The sequence below is a fragment of the Phocoena phocoena genome, chromosome 16 (assembly GCF_963924675.1).
Source record: "Phocoena phocoena chromosome 16, mPhoPho1.1, whole genome shotgun sequence".
Taxonomy (NCBI): Eukaryota; Metazoa; Chordata; class Mammalia; order Artiodactyla; family Phocoenidae; genus Phocoena; species Phocoena phocoena.
The window spans coordinates 19,335,685-19,353,819 of record NC_089234.1 but is presented as its reverse complement, the minus strand read 5'-3'; the positions used below and the strand labels follow the sequence as shown (position 1 = coordinate 19,353,819).

Genomic DNA, 18,135 nt, shown 5'->3' with positions numbered 1-18,135 from the left:
AGAAGCCGGTCACAGCAGAGGCTGGACAGGAATCCAGATCTTTGACTCCTAGTCCAGTGCTCTTTCCTTTGACCAAGATGGTGGGAAGCAAGTGTTGGGTCCAGACCCAACAGCAGTCTTGATTGGGGATGTTAACACCAAAGAAAGTAGTGCTCTTGAAAAAACAACGAGCATGCGTGCTACTTTCATGATGAGAAAAAAGCAAATGAAGAGAGCTGGCAAAATGTATCGTCTGAGGGCTGGAGCTGCTAGAGGACCCTTGGGTTGGCTTCGGGGTGGCACTCTGGGGCACCCTCTGATCCATCCCCACAGGCCACCTGGCCCCACTTTTTGGGCAGAGGAAGGAAGCAGGGACCATCACAGGAGTTCCCAGGTCCGTGAAACTCCCTGACATTGGAAGCTGAAAGCTGTGTGTGCACTCTTCCAAGGAACGGGCCCACACTTTTTTAAAAGGGGCACTATGACCCTTCAAAGGGTAAGAACACCAGATCGCAGCGATGAACCGGGACCTGAGGACTAAGATGACCGGTCAAGGAGGGTCAAGAAACATAAAAATCTCCTTACCCGACTGAGTAGAACTGGCAGGGGAGAGCGAATGACAAATAGAACAAGGTCTTGCCTCATACGCTCATGTTAATTTAAATTCTGCTTTCTTCCCTGAACCCCCCTCACTCCCATTCCAAAGCAGTGGGCAGGGGGTGGGGCGGGGTGGAGAAAGGCATGATTATTTAAACAGTTCCAGTCTCAGACACACTCCTCCTCCTCCTAGGCCTGTGGCCTATGAATTCTAGTTCCTGATCCTAGGGCCTGTGCGTCCACAGCTTCCTATCTTGACTCCTGACCCAGGGTCTAAGGCCCTGATTTATGCTGTGGCCAACTTTTCCCCTGCGTGCCTCCTAAAAAGCCTGCTGCTTTCAAGCCTCAGCAAGCACTGGATTCCATTCCACCAACATTGCCTGAGCTCCTACCATGTGCTGGGTGTTATGACTGGGTCACAGATGGTGGGATAAGTCCTGAGTATGGCCTGGGAGCCTTCAAACTAATGGCAGGACAGATAACACTCTGTTGGGGGAGGGGGAAACTGCACGATGTGAGAACACCCAGGAGGGAGACTGATTAACAGGCTGGGGGATTAAGGGGGGCCTTCTTGGAGGTGCAACGGTAGCTCTGGAGCTGGTGTGTGAAGGCAGGGAAGGATTCCTAACAAAGGAATGGGGGAGGTGCTCAAGTCCTGTAGGAAAGTGTGGAGGCAGCAAAATACTGGGCAAGTTTAGGAAATAGGTAGTTTTGTGTGACTGGAGCCTGGGGCTGGGGGAAGGGGGAAGGGGGAAGGAAGGAGACAAATGAGGCTGGAGGTGGGTTACGGCCAACTGGCTAGAACAAGGACCTTGATGTTCCACTAATGAATTTGGATTTTATCAGACAGTGCATAGGTGCCACTGAGGGTTTTCGAGCAGAGCAGGTGGGCTCTGTGCTCTGATCTAAGCTTAAGAAGATCACGTTGCAGAAGACAAGAGAGAAAGGAGAGGGCTTGGCGATTGGGAGGCAGGATGCTACTGTAGGGTCCAGTGCAGGGGATAATGGGCCCTTTAACTACAGCTATGGCTAGCACGGGATACATAATTTGCGGGGCCCAGTGCAACAGGAAAATTCAGGGTCCCTTGTCCAAAAATTATCAAGAATTTCAAGAGAGTGACAGCAGAGCATCAAACCAAGCATCATGCCCTTCTAAGGATGGCCTTGTGCAGCTACACAGGTCACACACCCAGGAAGCTGGCCCTGGCCATGGGACTAGAAAGGGCAGGTTAGGAATGAGATCTGGAAGGCCGAGTCTTTGGAAGCCAGGGACTTAGTGATCTGTTGGGGTGGGTAGTGACAGAGCAATCCACTGATGGATGACCTTCCTGCACTGTTTGCCAGGCCACCTTTCCACCACCCCCTTGGGTGGCCCAGGATCCACTCCTACTTATAAATAAGTCTAAACTTCACCCCGACCCCTCTCCTGCTACACACCTGGACCTGTTCCTGTAGGGTCCCTATCTAAAGGTGTCACCATTTACTCAGTCACCCTCTACTCCTCTCTCCCGCCATCCCATCCCTTCCAGCAATTTACTTCCTAAATGTCTCTCCCATCTGTGTGGCCTCTTCAATTGCTGCTATCACTGCCAAGTTCCGGCAGGCCCTTATCAGCTCAGGCCTGGATTACCCACAAAAGCCGCCTATCTGTCTCCCTGACGCCGGTCTGGACCCCATCTCCACTTGCAAATAAAACATCCATCCTCCACAGTGCCACCTCAGTGAGGTCCCCAAATGCTCACCTGACCAAGTCACTGAGTAACACCCTCATCGGTGGCTGCTCCAGCCAAACGATAAGATCCAAATGCCTTAAATGGCACACAAGTCCCTCTGTCACCTGAGCCTGCTTAACTTTCTAAGAAATGCCAGAAATGCCTTAGTCTCCCACGTACCTCCAGCACATACCTTGCTGGGTCCTTGGTTTTTTTCCCTTTACCACAAGCAGTTTTCTCTGCCTGGAATGTCCTCCACTCTCCCACTCCATGGCCTGGCTCACCTGGATTCTCTCTCGTTAAGCTCACCTCAGCTCTCCTCTGCGCTGGGTGGCCTTCTCCAGGGCCACATCCCTACCCCACCTCGCACACCGTGGATGCTCTTCCACACTGACTACAGGACCTTAGGCCTGTGGCGACTTCCCTGGTGGTCAAGTGGTTAAGACTCCACGCTTCCACTGCAGGGGTTCGATCCCTGGTCCCCTGGTCGGGGAACTAAGATCCCACACGCCACAGTGCAGCAAATTAATTAACTAATTAATTAAAAAAAAAAAAGAGGCCTGTGGGCTGGACCAAGCGTCGTCTCCTAGCTGGGGGCAGCTGGAGCAGAGTGAGGACTGCTCACTTTGGTGTCAAGCAACCAATACACAGCCTGGCCATGTCGGTGTAGGTTGAAACGTCTGAGGCTGGGTGATTCCGGTGACACTAGAGGAGGAGCAGATTGCAGGGAAGGCTGGCACGTATAATCCCAAAGAGAAAGAAACACCACCCCCACCCCGCCCCGGCATCACATCTTCATTGGGATTCCACTGGCAGGCTGAGGACAGCGCCTCTGACTCAAGGCATCTGAGACCCAGAGGCAATGGCCACAGCTGGCTGTTGTCTGGTTTGACTGCGTTTGATTTCAGAATTGGACTTCTGCTTCCTTCTAAAAACCTCACTCCCTTCTGTCGGTAGTAAACAAGCCCCACCCTAGTGGAGGCAGGCTGTTTTCCATCAGGCAGTCCCCTCCTGCCTCAGGCTCACAATAAAATGGTTTGTCCTGAGTTTGGGGGTAGAAGCATGTCCCTGCAGCTACCAGGGCACAAAGCTGACCCTCAGTAAATACTTGCTGAATGGGTGAATCGTGTCCAGTTCCCCAAGATTGGGGATGGGAAGCCTGAAGCTGCTGGGACTGGCGGGTGCAGACAGCCTGGGATTATACTTGAGCCACAGATAATCCCCCAAATCCAGAAGCCACCTGTACAGTTGGCTGGGCTGAGCTCCATCAACGGTGCGTGTTGATGCTGCAGCTGATTTCAGGACAGATTTTTCTGGGGCTCAGAAAACGGTTCCTCAAAAAACAATTATTCTAATTTTTACTGGGAGTGTGACAAAGAAAACGACCATCAATCCTTTGAGGGCAGAACCCATTTGGGGAGATTAGTTGCTGGCTCTTCTCTCTCCACTTTTACTTTGAGGTGCTTTTATTATGGAAAATTTCAAAATATAAAGAAAAGTAGAGAAAACAGTATAATGAACCTCCAGGTACCCGTCACCAAGCTTCAACCATACCAACACAAGCCCAATCTTGAGTCGATAACCCAGCCTTCGAAGCAAATTCCAGCTATCATCTCATTTCCCGCGTAAAGACGGGTAAGGATCGAAATCTACGTCAGATCCATCTGGGGGCTCTGGCCGAGGGCGCCCCTAGCTCTGCCTACCGCAGTACCTGGCCCGGCCCCCAGTGGGTTCTGAACCTACGTCTATGAAACTTTAAACCCGTGTCTCGACGCCAGCTCCGCCTCCCCCGCTTCCTCCTCTTCCCGCACAGCGTGGGTCACCTCGGCCTCGTAGCGTTCCTGACACCCCACCAGCAGTCCCCGGTGATGCGCAAGTGAGTGTCTCCGCGCAGCGCCACAGAAGGCACGGCAAGTTGCCTGCCACTTCCTCTTTCTCAGGCTGACTAACGCTCGGCGCCCGCCCAGCACGTCCGGCTCCCGGGGGCGTGGCCACAGCCCGAAGGGGCGGGGAAATACCCTTATTCGGCCTTATATGGGCAGCCACGTCACAGGCTGTACACCCATTCACATAAAACGCTGAGCTGCCGGCGGAATCCCCGGCTTCTGGGGCGGCGAGTGGCCGGGCCGGGAGCCGAGCGTGCAGGGCGGGAAAGAAGAGTTGAGCGGTCGCTCCGGCGCAGGGCTCGGTCGGCCGGCCGCAGCCCCGCGGGTCGCCCTCCCGGGCCTCGCCGGCGGGCACCCTGGCTGTGGGCACCTGCGGGGCGCACTGCGCGGGGCCGCTGGGCGGCGGCGGCATGAAGGTCACGTCGCTCGACGGGCGCCAGCTGCGCAAGATGCTCCGCAAGGAGGCTGCGGCGCGCTGTGTGGTGCTCGACTGCCGGCCCTACCTGGCCTTCGCCGCCTCGAGCGTGCGCGGCTCGCTCAACGTCAACCTCAACTCGGTGGTGTTGCGGCGGGCCCGCGGAGGCGCGGTGTCGGCGCGCTACGTGCTGCCGGACGAGGCGGCGCGCGCGCGGCTGCTGCAGGAGGGTGGCGGCGGCGTGGCGGCCGTGGTCGTGCTGGACCAGGGCAGCCGCCACTGGCAGAAGCTGCGCGAGGAGAGCGCCGCGCGCGTTGTGCTCACCTCGCTGCTCGCCTGCCTGCCCGCCGGCCCGCGGGTCTACTTCCTCAAAGGTGAGCGCGTCGGGGACGCCGGTCCCCTGTCACCGTACGCGCCGGGACGGCCCCGGGCTCTGGGGTCCCCTGCTGGCGCCAGGCGCCTTCCTTGACGCTAGAACCCGAGCAGTTCTCCGCTGGCGGGAGTCTGCACCTTGGGGCTTGACGTGCGCTAGGGAGGGCACTACCAGTGTCAGCGCTCACAGCTTCCCCACTCGAGTTCCTCGAAAGCGCTTGACGATCGGCCTTTAGGCCCGGGTGGGTGGGATGGGGTTGCTTACGCAGCCGGGGGCGCTGCTTCTCAGCTGGGGGTCGGTCGCCTAGTGCTGGGCGCGGGCCGGCTTTCCTGGCGCCGGCTTCACCGCTCTCGCTGGGGCCTGCGCTCTGGAGCCGTCCTGATGGACAGATCTGGAGGGATCAGCAGGTCGCAACACCCTCACCCCCGAAGTGTGGCGCCGCGGTGTCCCCTTTCCTCCCTCCTGCACGATTAACGTATGTTAGGCTGTGTCTTCTTCGACCCCTCTTGCCTTTTTGACCCTGGCGAGTCCCTCTCCTCCCCTCCCCTTCCTTTCCATTTCATTTTATTGCTTTTTATTGTTCCTTGGCTTCCCCTTCTCCCCTCCCAGGCCTTTCTCTCGCTCCGTTTGGAGCTGACACCCTTTTCACCTCCTCTCCCCACCCCGGGATCATCTATACTGGTCGTGGGCCAAACCCGGCGGGCCTAACGCTGTCTGCCAGGGGTGGGAGGCAGGCTGGCCAGCGAGCCAGGACACATGAGAGGTGCCACAGGGTGGCTGTGAAGGGGATTGCGTCGCATTTGGTTTGAGATCCCCAGAAGCTGCTTCACCAGTCTGCCCATTACACCTGCTGGGGGAGATGACGTTGGTGGTGGGTGGGTGATTTACTCTCAGACTCCAGAATATTGATTTCTGTGTCACTTCCTATAACTGCTGCCGCCTTGTATTTGAGTCCTTTGTAACCTCAAATGTATTGAAGGCATAGCCTGTAGGGCAGACATGAGGACTCAGCCTAGGCTGCGCCGGCCAGACTCTGACGGGGACACGTGGAGATGTAACACTGATGTGGTTCAGAGCTCAGGTGCAGTGAGCTGAGAGAGTGAGAGCGCTGTCTTAAAACCGTGCGACTTGTGGAGTTTTACACATTCCAGGCCAGGAGATTCCAGAGGCACACGGGCAGCTCCCACCTCTGTTCGCACCTCTTACAGACGGTCCCCTGTTGATTCCTGTTAGGGAAACAACAGAGGCATAAGATGATGATATTTCTCTTTTACCCAGCCTCAGCCCCCAGGAGGTGGAGAGTGCCCTCCAAGCTCTGCAGAGGTTTTTCACACATAGTCCCTGATTTCTTTTTGATATGCTTTTTGTCTCCACTTCTTAGCAGTGAGTACAGAAGAAGCTTCTGCCTCTCCAGTAGCACGAAAGATACAGTCCAGAAAACCCTTCCGGGTCCTACCTCTGCTCCCTACCCCTCTGCAGGGGGCCATGCTAGCAGTTTGGAAGTTATTGCCACAGGAAGTAGGCAGCTCTGTAGACTCACATCTCAGAAAAATTAATGTTTAAAAAAAATGTTTTAATATAAGTAACATACAGCACAAAGGCTATACAATGAAAAGTGGATCTTCTGCACACCCTAGAACTCAGTTCTACTCCCCAGAGACAACAGTCAACTATTTCTTGTTCATCTTTAGATAAATTAATTTTCCATGAGTAAAAATAGAATGATTTTGTATATTTCCTGTTCCTGCCTCTTTCATCTAACTAGATTTTGAGAGATTTGTCCATATCAGAGCATACGTGTCCTATTCACTTTTTAAACCCATCCCCTGGTGATAACCAGTAAGTAGGTTGCTTCCAGCCTTAGTATTTGAAGCAGTGTGGGAGAGTATACCTTTGTCCAAATGCTTTTGCATGTGCACTATCTTTCAGTAAAATTATGAGAATTGCCACGTCGAAAGTTATGTCCGTTTTAAATTTCAGTAGAAATTGCTTAATACTTACCCTTATAACAGTACTAAACTTTAAGTTGTTGCCAAAGAAAATTTTTTCTTTACCTATCTCACATCCAGATAAGAGTTCAGGTTTTTAATCTAGTGACATCCCAGATCGTGGGGCAAACCATTTTTTTTTTGGCCACGCAGCATGTGGAATCTAAGTTCCCCAACCAAGGATCAAACCCACGCCCCCTGCACTGGAAGCACGGAGTCTTAACCACAGGACTGCCAGGGAAGTCCTGCAATGCCTTTTACACTTCCCTCAATGCCCACCCCTCCCAAAAAAACCCACTAAAATGAGATGACCGAACGGCATTGTCAGTGCGTATTTATATATAGTGTCCGTGTGCTTTCTCTGCTCAGCTCCCCTGGTAATGTAGTGGTGATCAAAAACAGAATCACTCTGAAGAGGAGCGAAGCTGCCAAAAGAATTGCCACGGCTCTTGGAGTTCAAGTGAGGCACCAGAGAGGAATGTTCTGTCTCTCCACGCCTCTGATGGGAGTGGGTGAAAGACAGACCGTCTAATCTATAGGACTCCTGACCCCAGCTGGAAGAGGCAGGACCCTGTTTATCTGTCCCTCAACTACACTGAGACTTTGTCTGCCTGCCTTATTTTGTCAACAGGCAGGCAGGACCCAGTCCACACCTGCACCTCCTGTCTGTCCTCCTAACAGCCAACTCTTTTTATTATTATTATTATTTTAATTTATTTTATTTTTGGCTGCGTTGGGTCTTCGTGGCTGCCCGCGGGCTTTCTAGTTGCAGCGAGCGAGGGCTACTCTTCGTTACGGTGCACGGGCTTCTCATTGTGGTGGCTTCTCATTGCAGAGCACGGGCTCTAGGCACACGGGCTTCAGTAGTTGTGGCACGCAGGCTCAGTAGTTGTGGCTCAATGAACTCTAGAGTGCAGGCTCAGTCGTTGTGGCACACGGGCTTAGTTGCTCCAGGGCATGTGGGATCTTCCCATACCAGGGCTCGAACCCGTGTCGCCTGCATTGGCAGGCGGATTCTTAACCACTGTACCACCAGGGAAGCCCAACAGCCAACTCTTAAGTGATCTGTTTAAAGCCAAGAGATGGGGTGGCCCGAAGGCTTCTCTTTCCCAAGCTTCATTCTGAAGTTTGAGAGGGCCTGGGCCACTCTTACTTCAGATTCCCATCCCCTATCACTCAGTTTGTCTCCTGGGACTCAAAATGTTGAGGCCCAGGCACAGGAAGTGATTTGCTAACTAGGGACACCTCTTTGGAGGAAGCTGAGGGTCAGTGTAAGTGTGGTTTCTTTCTGCCTTCTGGGAAGGAAGGGGGTGGGGGCAATGGTGGGGAGGGAGGGAAAACTAAGCCACAGACACCTTCAAACTTTCCACCTCCGCCTCCCTCCAGCATGGCCTGTCATCATGACCGGGAACGTGGTCATTGTGGAGGTCCAGAAGCTCATTTGGGAAGGCCCAAGTGGCTATTTGTTGAAGTGACCACAGGGGAGATTTGGGTGTGCTAAATGGGGTTGGGGGCAGTTCCAGCAAGCTGAGAGGAAGGAGTAATAGCTAGATGACTCATTCTAGGAATTGGCTGTAGCTTCTGGGAGAGAGCTGGAGACTGCCGTGTAATCCATTAACCATTTGCCTACTGCAGGGGTTTAAAAAACCACCATGTGCTCCACTGTGGGGCTATTACAACACCAAAAGACAGAAGAAAAAAAAGGGGGGCCTTTTTGAAAAAATACATGGTCTCAGAATGCTTATTTAATGTATGGTTTAGGGAATTCCTAATTCCTGGCAGCACTTTCACTGCCAGGGCCCAGGTTCAATCCCTGGTCAGGGAACTAAGATCCCATAAGCTGGGAATTAGGATCTCACAAGCTGCGCAGCATGGACAAAAAAAAAAAAAAAAAAAATTGATGATTTGACCCCCAAGTGAATTCTCTGGGCCAGAAAAAGAAGCAGGTTTTCTGGAGGCTCTTGGAAGTGTCTTAGGTCCCTTTGGATTGGAAGCAAAGTGTTTCCCCACACAAGTCTGGCCTGTGCACCCAGCAGCATTTGGCATTCTGAGGCTTCGAGGCCAGTGTTTCATTTGGTTCTTCCCTACCTCGTGTGTGGGCCTGAGAACTTAGCTACTCAAGTTTCTGTGACTTGGTCAGAGAGTAGTTTTTACCTTAAGTGATCTGATCCATTTGGAGAAGTTTAAATATAGTTAGGATTTTTATAGAATCATACCTGCCAGGTATGAGGGTGTGTGTGTGTGTAGCTGGGGAGAAAGTTCAGGAGGGGAGGGTAATAAGATAAAGGGAGAGTAGGTGGTCATCAAGGAGAAAGAAGGAGTTTTTACTTAAGGAGGTAAGAATTAAGTTCAGAAGGCCTCATTGCTCTGGTTTGAAAGGTAATTAACTTGATTGATTACATTGGACCTATGGAGAGGATTGCTAACGGTGTTCTTAGCACCTTGGCAAAGAGAAAGGGCAGGGCTGTTTTATTGCCCTGAGTTTAAACCTCGTGTTAGCCCCCATTCCCTTATGAATAGAGGAGGTTTTGTCTATAATCCAGTTTAGAGCTAAGGGACTAGGGATGAAACAGACCAGTTTAGGAGTCTCATTCACAAATTAATGAAATTCTGCATAATCACACCTGCATTTTAGATAAATGAGAGAAAATAACTTTTGTTTTCTGGAGGGATTTGGTTAATATTTGGCAGATGTCAGATATGTTTCCTTTCACAGTTTAAGCTTCTTCTGATAGGCATAGAAAGTTAATCATTGCCTTTCTGAATTATAGCTTTTTAGGAGAGAGAGAGTGTGTGTATGTATGTGTGTGTGTGTCTGTGGAGCCCGTTTCTATTCTAAAACTATTACTTGTTTTGGCTCAATTTTTTAATATGACCAAAATGTATAGTAGCTGAATATTTTTTTACTATTCCACACTCAGGGTATTGATCAATTCTGGGCATTTTCTGACAGCCTGAGAAAAATCGATGCTTACATCTTTCTTGCTTTTTTTTTTTTCTCTTTTAGGGGGTTATGAGACTTTCCACTCGGAATATCCTGAGTGTTGCGTGGACGTAAAACCCATTTCACCAGAGAAGGTTGAAACCGAGACAGCCCTCATCAGTCAGTGTGGGAAGTCAGTGCTCAACATCAGCTACAGGCCGGCTTACGACCAGGTACACGGTGTGGAAGTACCGTCCCGGCTCCTGGCTCTGTTCCTTGCACAGCACCCTGGCTCTTCCACTCCCTGCTCAGCAACCTTGGTTGGTTCGTTTGCGGATCAGGGAGTTGGCAGAGGCCTCTAGCTTTAGAGAGCCTCTGTTGCTTGCCAACTTGAGTTTCCATCTAAGAGTAAATGGGCTTCCTTCCAGCAAATAAGCTGACAAGAGCAAATGTGCTTCAGGACACACGGTGGCTTCTGGCAAAAAGTGGAAGCGAAATATACATTATTGTTAGCTGGCCTGGGAGGTGCAGAGAAGCTTTGAAATATCGGTTTAGGTTTCCCTGAAGACGTTTCAGAGCTGACTTTCAGGCTTCCTGTGTTGATCTTCTTCGTAACTGTTCATGCTCTGCAGTTTCTGCAAACCAACCCAGTACCTGTAAAGGCGTGTCTTGGTATTTTTAACTGAAGGAGGAAGATTGGGGGAGGGTTGTAGAGAAATTACTATTTGGATGGCTAAGCAGCCTCCCCTAGGGGTTTCTGATGCTTATATTTCCATAAATCCTGAAACCAGAGATCAAGACACACTAGAGGATTTCATGTGTCTACAAACATGTGGGTTTTTTCCCTTCAAAGAACTGTACTTTCTGGCAACTCATTAGAGGAAGAAAAAGTGGACGGCTCAGGCAGGGGTTACCTATACAATGCAGGAGGATGTGGAAAAAGCCAGCAAGGACCCAAATCTGCAGAAAACAGAGATCAAAACCTACCTTCCCATTTTACAGAGGGAAAAACTGTCACAGCTGGTGGGATGATTGATTTTGCCAAGAATCCTGCAGCTGGGTTCATGGCCGCACTAGGCCCAGAACTCCCTTCTCTTAACTCCTTGTTCTGGTTCTTTTCAGGACCCTGTTCTGTTTTCCACATGCCTTCTTTTGGAAGAGGGCCATTCTAGGCATCTGACTTGGTAGGAGGAGCTTTTTGCACAAAAAGCTCTTTGCACAAAATAAGAACATACCCAAATCATAAGAAGGAAGATTTCTAGATACTGCGTAAGATGCCAGCTGCCTGCCAAGAGCAGAGCTCTGCCCCTGGGGATAAACTTCCAAATACAGCCAGGTGGCTTTTCCTTGAATGGAAACCTGTTAGCTTGGTGAGGTGCCAGGGTTATTACTTTGTTTGTTTTCTTTTATTAAAATTGCAGTGTATGATGAACCTTGGGCTTTCAAGCCATGGGCATCCGGCTTAGCTGAATTTCTATTTTTGTTTGTTTGTTTGGGTGGTGTTTTCCCCCTCCTTTCTCAGAAAGTGAAAGAGAAACGAGAATTTGCAGGATGTTGTGAAAGCACAGCAGACCTTTGGCCAAGCAAGGACCAGGGAGGCCCTGGTGTGTTTCCACGGTTCATCTGGGGAACCCCCTAGTGCTACTCTTAGTAGTGCTTCTGCCTTGAGAGAAGCCGGGTGAGGTTGTGTTAACCTTTGGGGTTTCTGAAGGCCTTTGGTTTCTTCCTCTTGAGTCTAAAAAGAAGATTCAAAAAAGGAAAGAAACATGGTTTCAGGGGTGTTGGGCTAAGCTCCAGGAGAAATTGAGTAGGATCCCAGGCCTGGTGTGTCAGCATTTTCCAGGCTCTAAAGAGAGGGAGAGATCTATGTAGGTACACCTAACGTGTTAAGCCCAGGGGCCAGCTGATAAAAATACTGGTTACTATTACTACCTTTTGTAAAATCTCTATAACTTTCTTTCAAGTGGCCAAACTGGCCTTTGCCTTAAACACCTGACTTCTCAGGAAAGAAAAAGCAAACACCCATGCAGGGTAATTTGAGAACTGCCTTCTCCTGGCCCTCGTCCCGTGCCCCTTTCCCTATTGTGGGTCTGGCAGAGAGTTTCCATTCTACTCTTATTCCAGGACAGGAAATGGAAACACAGGAAGCGGATGGATGATATGGGAAAGACTGCCAAAGACACAGCCACTGTCACCCCAGCTCAGTGTTTTCCCTCTAAATCTCCAGGGGCTCCCATTGTTCCAAGTATGGAACAATGGCTTTTCTTGCCACCCTGGAAATGCTGAGGCTGCCAGAGTCTGACTAGCTAGCTGTTCTTTTTAGCTTTTCCTCAGGGTAGATGGTCTCTGGTTCTTTGGGGATCCTTCTTAACTAGAAACCTCAGGTATAGGTGGTCTCCCAAAAGGGTGAAGATGTCCGCGTCTCTTACCAAAACTCAGCCCCACAAGAAGATCAGGCCTGGGACTTCCCTGGCAGTCAAGTGGTTAAGACTCCACGCTTCCATTGCAGGGGGTACGGGTTTGATCCCTGGTTGGGGAACTAAGATCCTGCAGCCTGCATGCCACGCAGCACAGCACAGCCAAAAAAAAAAAAAAAGGATCAGGCCCTGCTCATGGCCTAACAGCTTTTCATTATCTGAGGATTTTGGATAGATAGTGGTCATTTTCACTTCTGAGAAGTATACCTTTTTGGGGGGCGGGGGGAAGCATATTTTAACATCTCTGAGCTCCAAATGCATCTTAGGATCAACAGTGTCCTAGGTTTGATGAAACACATTATATACAATGTCAGGATTGTAAAGGAGGGGGCTTACCTTGTTGAACCATTTTCCATTTTATCTAGAAGGAAACCGAGGCTGCCCTCAAGGTTAAAGGGCTCACTCTGGCACTCTCAGGGCAGCTAGAACTACAGCACGGGCCTCTCAAGTCTTCCATCACACCACTCTCTTCTCATCCTTGTCAGTATAGGAAGGCTGCCGGCATTTCCTACCACCTCAATATATGAAAATGAAAATCTTAGCTGTGTGGGATTTGCTGTCACTGAGTCACAAGGCAGTAATGTAGGGTAGAGAGTTTACCAGGACGGAAGCTCCACCCACACACTCTTGGGTGAACTGCGCTGACTCTGAGCTCTCTACCTGGAAACCAGAAAGGGAACCTCCCACCTGAAAACAAATAGGTCAGCATTGTTTTGTTTCTTCTCCCCAAAGAGCAAGCTAATCCAACATTTCCTGGTTGTCCTCCTTTGCCCCTCCTTCCAGGGCGGCCCGGTCGAAATCCTTCCGTTCCTGTACCTTGGAAGTGCCTACCATGCATCCAAGTGCGAGTTCCTCGCCAACCTGCACATCACAGCTCTGCTGAATGTCTCACGACGGACCTCTGAGGCCTGCACGACCCACCTACACTACAAATGGATCCCCGTGGAAGACAGCCATGCGGCTAACATCAGCTCCCACTTTCAAGAAGCAATAGATTTCATTGGTAGGTGCAGCCATTCCCCCTCAGTTGTTTTGGGGGCCCCCTAGGGGAGCGTGTTCTTGGATTTTGATGTACTGATGGGGGTTCCCTTCACTGAGAAGAAAAGCATCTTGTTGTAGAGCCAACTTGGCTGGTTGGATGCACTGACCAAAATGACAGAGGGGAGGATTTGAGTTGCTATTAATAGGAGCTTTAGGGCTTCCCTGGTGGCGCAGTGGTTGAGAGTCCACCTGCCGATGCAGGGGACACGGGTTCGTGCCCCAGTCCGGGAAGATCCCACATGCCGTGGAGCGGCTGGGCCCGTGAGCCATGGCCGCTGAGCCTGCACGTCCGGAGCCTGTGCTCTGCAACGGGAGAGGCCACAACAGGGAGAGGCCCGCATACTGCAAAAAAAAAAAAAAAAAAATAGGAGCTTTAATTTGCAAGATAAATGAATTACTACAATTTTATAGCAATACTCTGTCACTCTTGTTAGTGTTTCTGGCTGGGCGCGAAGCAGGGTGCATCCGTGTGTGATGCTCCATGCCAGGGAAGCAGGAGAGGGAAAGAACCACCCAAACTGCTTCTACGTAGGTTGGGATATTTTTGAAAACAAACAGAAGGACTGAGAGAGCACTCCTTACGCACTGAGCCCCCAGGGCCCTGGCAGCTTTCCACGGTTTTTGGCAAACTGCTTTGGGGGCAATTGTTTTGCATTTTCAGCTGATTTGGGACTAAAGATAGCGCTTGTCTCAAGCTCTGTGCTTTATGCACAGAGAAGTTGGCATCTTTTTGCATCCTTTGTACGTTCCGTGAGGCAGTTATCATTTACTCCATCGTGTAGGCCTGGAAACCTCTGGTCCCTCTGCCTAGAAAGGGCTTTGGGCCTTGGGATTCCAACTCCTCGAGCAGGCTGGATTGTTCTTTCATTGGACATCTCTGTTTCCCTCAACCATCTCCCCTGGGGGCTGGACTGACTTTTTTGTGTCTCAGATTTGCAAGCACCCACCACTCTCCATCCTTGTGGGCTTGCCTCCCTTTCCAGAGTCCTTCTTTCCCTTTAACATGCATAGCTGTTGAAGCTGAGCAGTGATCTTCCTGCCTCGTGCTCTGAGGGATGTTGGAGGGAGAAAGGCCGGTGCTGGGTGCAGCAATGATTACTTAGTGCAGGGAGCCATTAAAGGCCCCCCTTCCACCACGTGGTGAGCCCTCTGCTCAGCACACACAATCTCTACTCCACAGAAGTCTGCAGAGAAACTCACCAGAGGCAAAAGGCCGAGCCTGCCTCCCTGTTCCCTGAGCCTCTGGGCTGCGATGGTTCCTTTGGAGTCTCTGAGAGACAGTCAAGATGATGGGGTCAGGGTGGGAAACCCTTGACTTGTTCTCCCTGTCCCTGGGAATGCCTTGCCCTTCTCAGCCTGTTATTTAATTATCTAGATAGCTTCTCAGTGAGGTCATGAAACCCGCCCCCATCACTTCTCAGAAGCCTCCCTCCCCATCCTGTGTGTGCATTGTGTCTGGATACACAACCGCACAAACCCACAGCATTCTGAAGGCACACGAGATGCTTTTCCCCAGACTCCTTGCCCTCCTGAAGGAAGGAGGGACTGAGGCCGAATCATGCATTGACCGCTTCCGAGGGCCACATAGAAGGCAAGCCCCCAGGGGTGAAGTGGGATCCAGAAGCAACACACTGTAGGCCCTTTGCTTTCTGGGATTTGGCTCTGGGCCAATTAAAAGCTAGACTACCAGCTTTTTGCTGGTGGAGGAGCAAAAGAAGGTTGGAGTCACAACCCTATAATCCTAGGAACTTGGAGTCCCTTTTGAACTAATTTACAGGAACTTTTTTTTTTCTTTTGAATCAGAGACTGGGGCACTTCTAATGAGGAACCCTGGGGTGTCCTTTGGGATTTTCATTCTGTTGGGGAGACTCCAGGTTCCTCCCTGACTCCTCAGAAACTGGATCTTTCAGATCTTAGAGATGCATTTGCAAATTTCTTGAACTTGAGGAGGGAGGTGGGTAAGGGGACTGACTTTTTATTTGCCCTTCAAAATCTTAAATGTTTTTGCATACTGTGGCCTTACATAGTGCCATGGACATCTAACTTCCTGTGATGTAATTGTTTCCTCACTAGCAAGAGAGGGAATTGGAAAGACTCTTTTTTGTGCTTTTTATTTGATGTGTATATATGTTTAACCTTTTACCCCTGCTCATTTTTAACAGTTGGAGCTCTTTTGGGGGGAGGAGTAGAACAGAAAAGGAGGGCACCCCGCTTTTGTCATATTGAGCTAATGAATGCTAACTGAAGGTGGTAGCTTTATAGCAGTGACTCCCATTGTTGTGCAAGATGGAGTTTGCCAAAGCCATTTATATCCTCCGTCTAGTAAGCGTTACTTAGCCAAGGCTATAATTAGTGGCTGTGCACTATTTATTGTATGTTTGGTTGGTTGGGAACCCTCGGTGCTGAGCCAAGCATCCCGCCCTGGCACAGCCAAACAGGGATCCCGGGGAGGATGGAAGGCCTCAATCAGGATGAGGGCTAGGTCATCACCATTAGAATCAGACCCCGAGAGGCAGGAATTGCTTCTCCAAGTCAGTCTTTGAGCCTGGGACCCTCTCGGAAATGTGAATGTGCAATGAAAACTTGCATGCAGCTTCAGAGATTTTCCAAAGTCTTCTCGAAACGCAACCATGGAACCCGAGTTAAGATGGCATCCCCAGGAAGGAGTTACTCCAGGTCTAGCACCTCCAGTGGCAGAACCTGTGAAAGCATCCTGGAGAACTAAGGATTGAGAAGGTCCTACGCAGAGATAGACATCATGGTGGGACCCTAAAGTCTATCCTCAGCAGTGGAGGTTAAAGACTGGCAAAAGCCTGGTGTGGGACCACAGACGTTGAGCAGGGATGATGATTTGATTACTAGGTCACTTTTTTTTTTAATTCTTTAATTAAATCCAGTTGCCTTTGAGTTCCAATCCCAACTCATTTCCACTGTCTTTTCTTTCTTCCAGACTGTGTCAGGGAAAAGGGAGGCAAGGTCCTGGTTCACTGTGAGGCTGGGATCTCCCGCTCACCCACCATCTGCATGGCTTACCTCATGAAGACCAAGCAGTTCCACCTAAAGGACGCCTTTGATTACATCAAGCAGAGGAGGAGTGTGGTCTCGCCCAACTTCAGCTTCATGGGCCAGCTCCTACAGTATGAGTCCGAGATCCTGCCTTGCGCTCCTAGCCCCCAGGCTCCCTCCTCCCAAGGGGAGGCAGCCGGCCCTTCGTTCGTAGCCCATTTACAGACACTGAGCCCTGACGTGCAGGGTTCCTACTGCACGTTCCCTACCTCGGTGCTGGCACCATTGCCCACCCACTCAACGGTCTCAGAGCTCAGCCAGAGCCCCATGGCCGCAGCCACATCCTGCTAAGACCAGAGTGGGAAAACCAGCCCAGCTCCAAGAACAACTGTGATTTTGTATTTTAACTCGTGGACATTTCATACCTGTGCAATACTGAAGACCTCACTCTGTCCCGCTGTCCTGGTGGGACAGTGAAGGGTCACCAGGTTTGCAAACAAACTTCAGACTGACCTCGGGGATAGGTTCTTGGGACTGAAGGAAGGCCAAGCCATTATGAGAGCACAGCACGTGCTGACTACTGTATTTCCAGACCCCCTGCCCTCAGGACTGCCCAGTCTTTGCACCTCAAAGTTTGCCTTTTCATTTCAAGCATAAGGCAATAAATACCTGCAGCAACATGAGAGAAAGCAGTTGCTGGACCAGGAGAAAAGGCAGTAGCAAAGCCAATTCATTTTGAAGGAAGCACAATTTCCACCTTATTTTTTTAACTTTGGCAGTCTCCGTATCTGTCTGTGTCGCTTCAGGGCATAAGCTGATCACCACCTAGTCAGGAAAGTAACCCTACAGGGTTTTAGGGACAGGATGTATATGCTTGTTTGAACGCTCAGATGTTTTTGAGACTCTGTCTTGGGTCAGGTGGAGTCATTTGGGTGAAGTAGTGAGACAGTAACACTTCTGGTTTCCTCTTCACTGTGGGTTTTACCCTGACTTTGGACTTTGGCATGATTCTTACTCATACTTGAACCTTTCTCGTTGCACCTCTCCTCAAAGCAACTCTGACGTCATTTGAAAAGAGTTCTTTAGACCATAGACCAACAATCACCCCTTTGAGGTGGTGGCACTGGGTGCCAGGAGAGAAAGGGTACCCACTGTCTGAGTCAGTGGCATTGAAACGGTTGTCACCCCAGCTTGCTGTCCTTACATGTGCTTGTCTGGTCTCTGGTGACACTTGTTTTCTTCCCTGCCCCTTGGCGTTGTCTTCAAGCTGTTGACTTCTGGGATTTGCAGATTTCTCAATGTGGTACTACTTCTTTTTTGTCTGTAGGTTATCTCTCCAGGGGAAAAGGCAATAATTTCCTAAAATCCATATGAATGTGAAGAAAAGCAGTATGTTACTGGTTGTTGATGTTGTTGCTTTTTATAGCGCAAAATAAAAATAGTAAGAACAAAAACGCTTCTTCATGTTGGTGAGTTGGGGTAAGGCAGGGATACACTGAGGCGGGGCCCAGCCTGCCTCACTGGGTTTTATTTCCCAATGAACGCTAAGGTGATGGTGGTGGGTGTGCAGTTGGAGGCATGAGGCTCTGCGTCTGCTCACGAGCTGGTGATCTTAACAGTACAGAATAATGCTTTCCAGTTGGGAGGTTTCCCTTGGCTCACTTGCAAGAGAACTCCTTAGGCTCAGGCCACATGGAGACGTGGTCAGAGCATCCACCCACCCTGGGCTCTTTGTGAG

General features: G+C 50.5%; 1 protein-coding gene across 1 annotated transcript; it reads left to right on the top strand.

Moving 5' to 3' along the window:
* The first annotated feature begins 4,417 nt into the window (after positions 1–4,417).
* DUSP5 (dual specificity phosphatase 5) lies at positions 4,418–17,842 on the top strand. Its single transcript, XM_065894323.1, has 4 exons — positions 4,418–4,963; positions 9,958–10,106; positions 13,134–13,353; positions 16,342–17,842. The coding sequence occupies exons 1-4, from the start codon at positions 4,585–4,587 to the stop codon at positions 16,746–16,748; spliced, it is 1,155 nt and encodes a 384-aa protein (XP_065750395.1). The 5' UTR covers positions 4,418–4,584; the 3' UTR covers positions 16,749–17,842.
* The last annotated feature ends 293 nt before the right edge of the window (positions 17,843–18,135 follow it).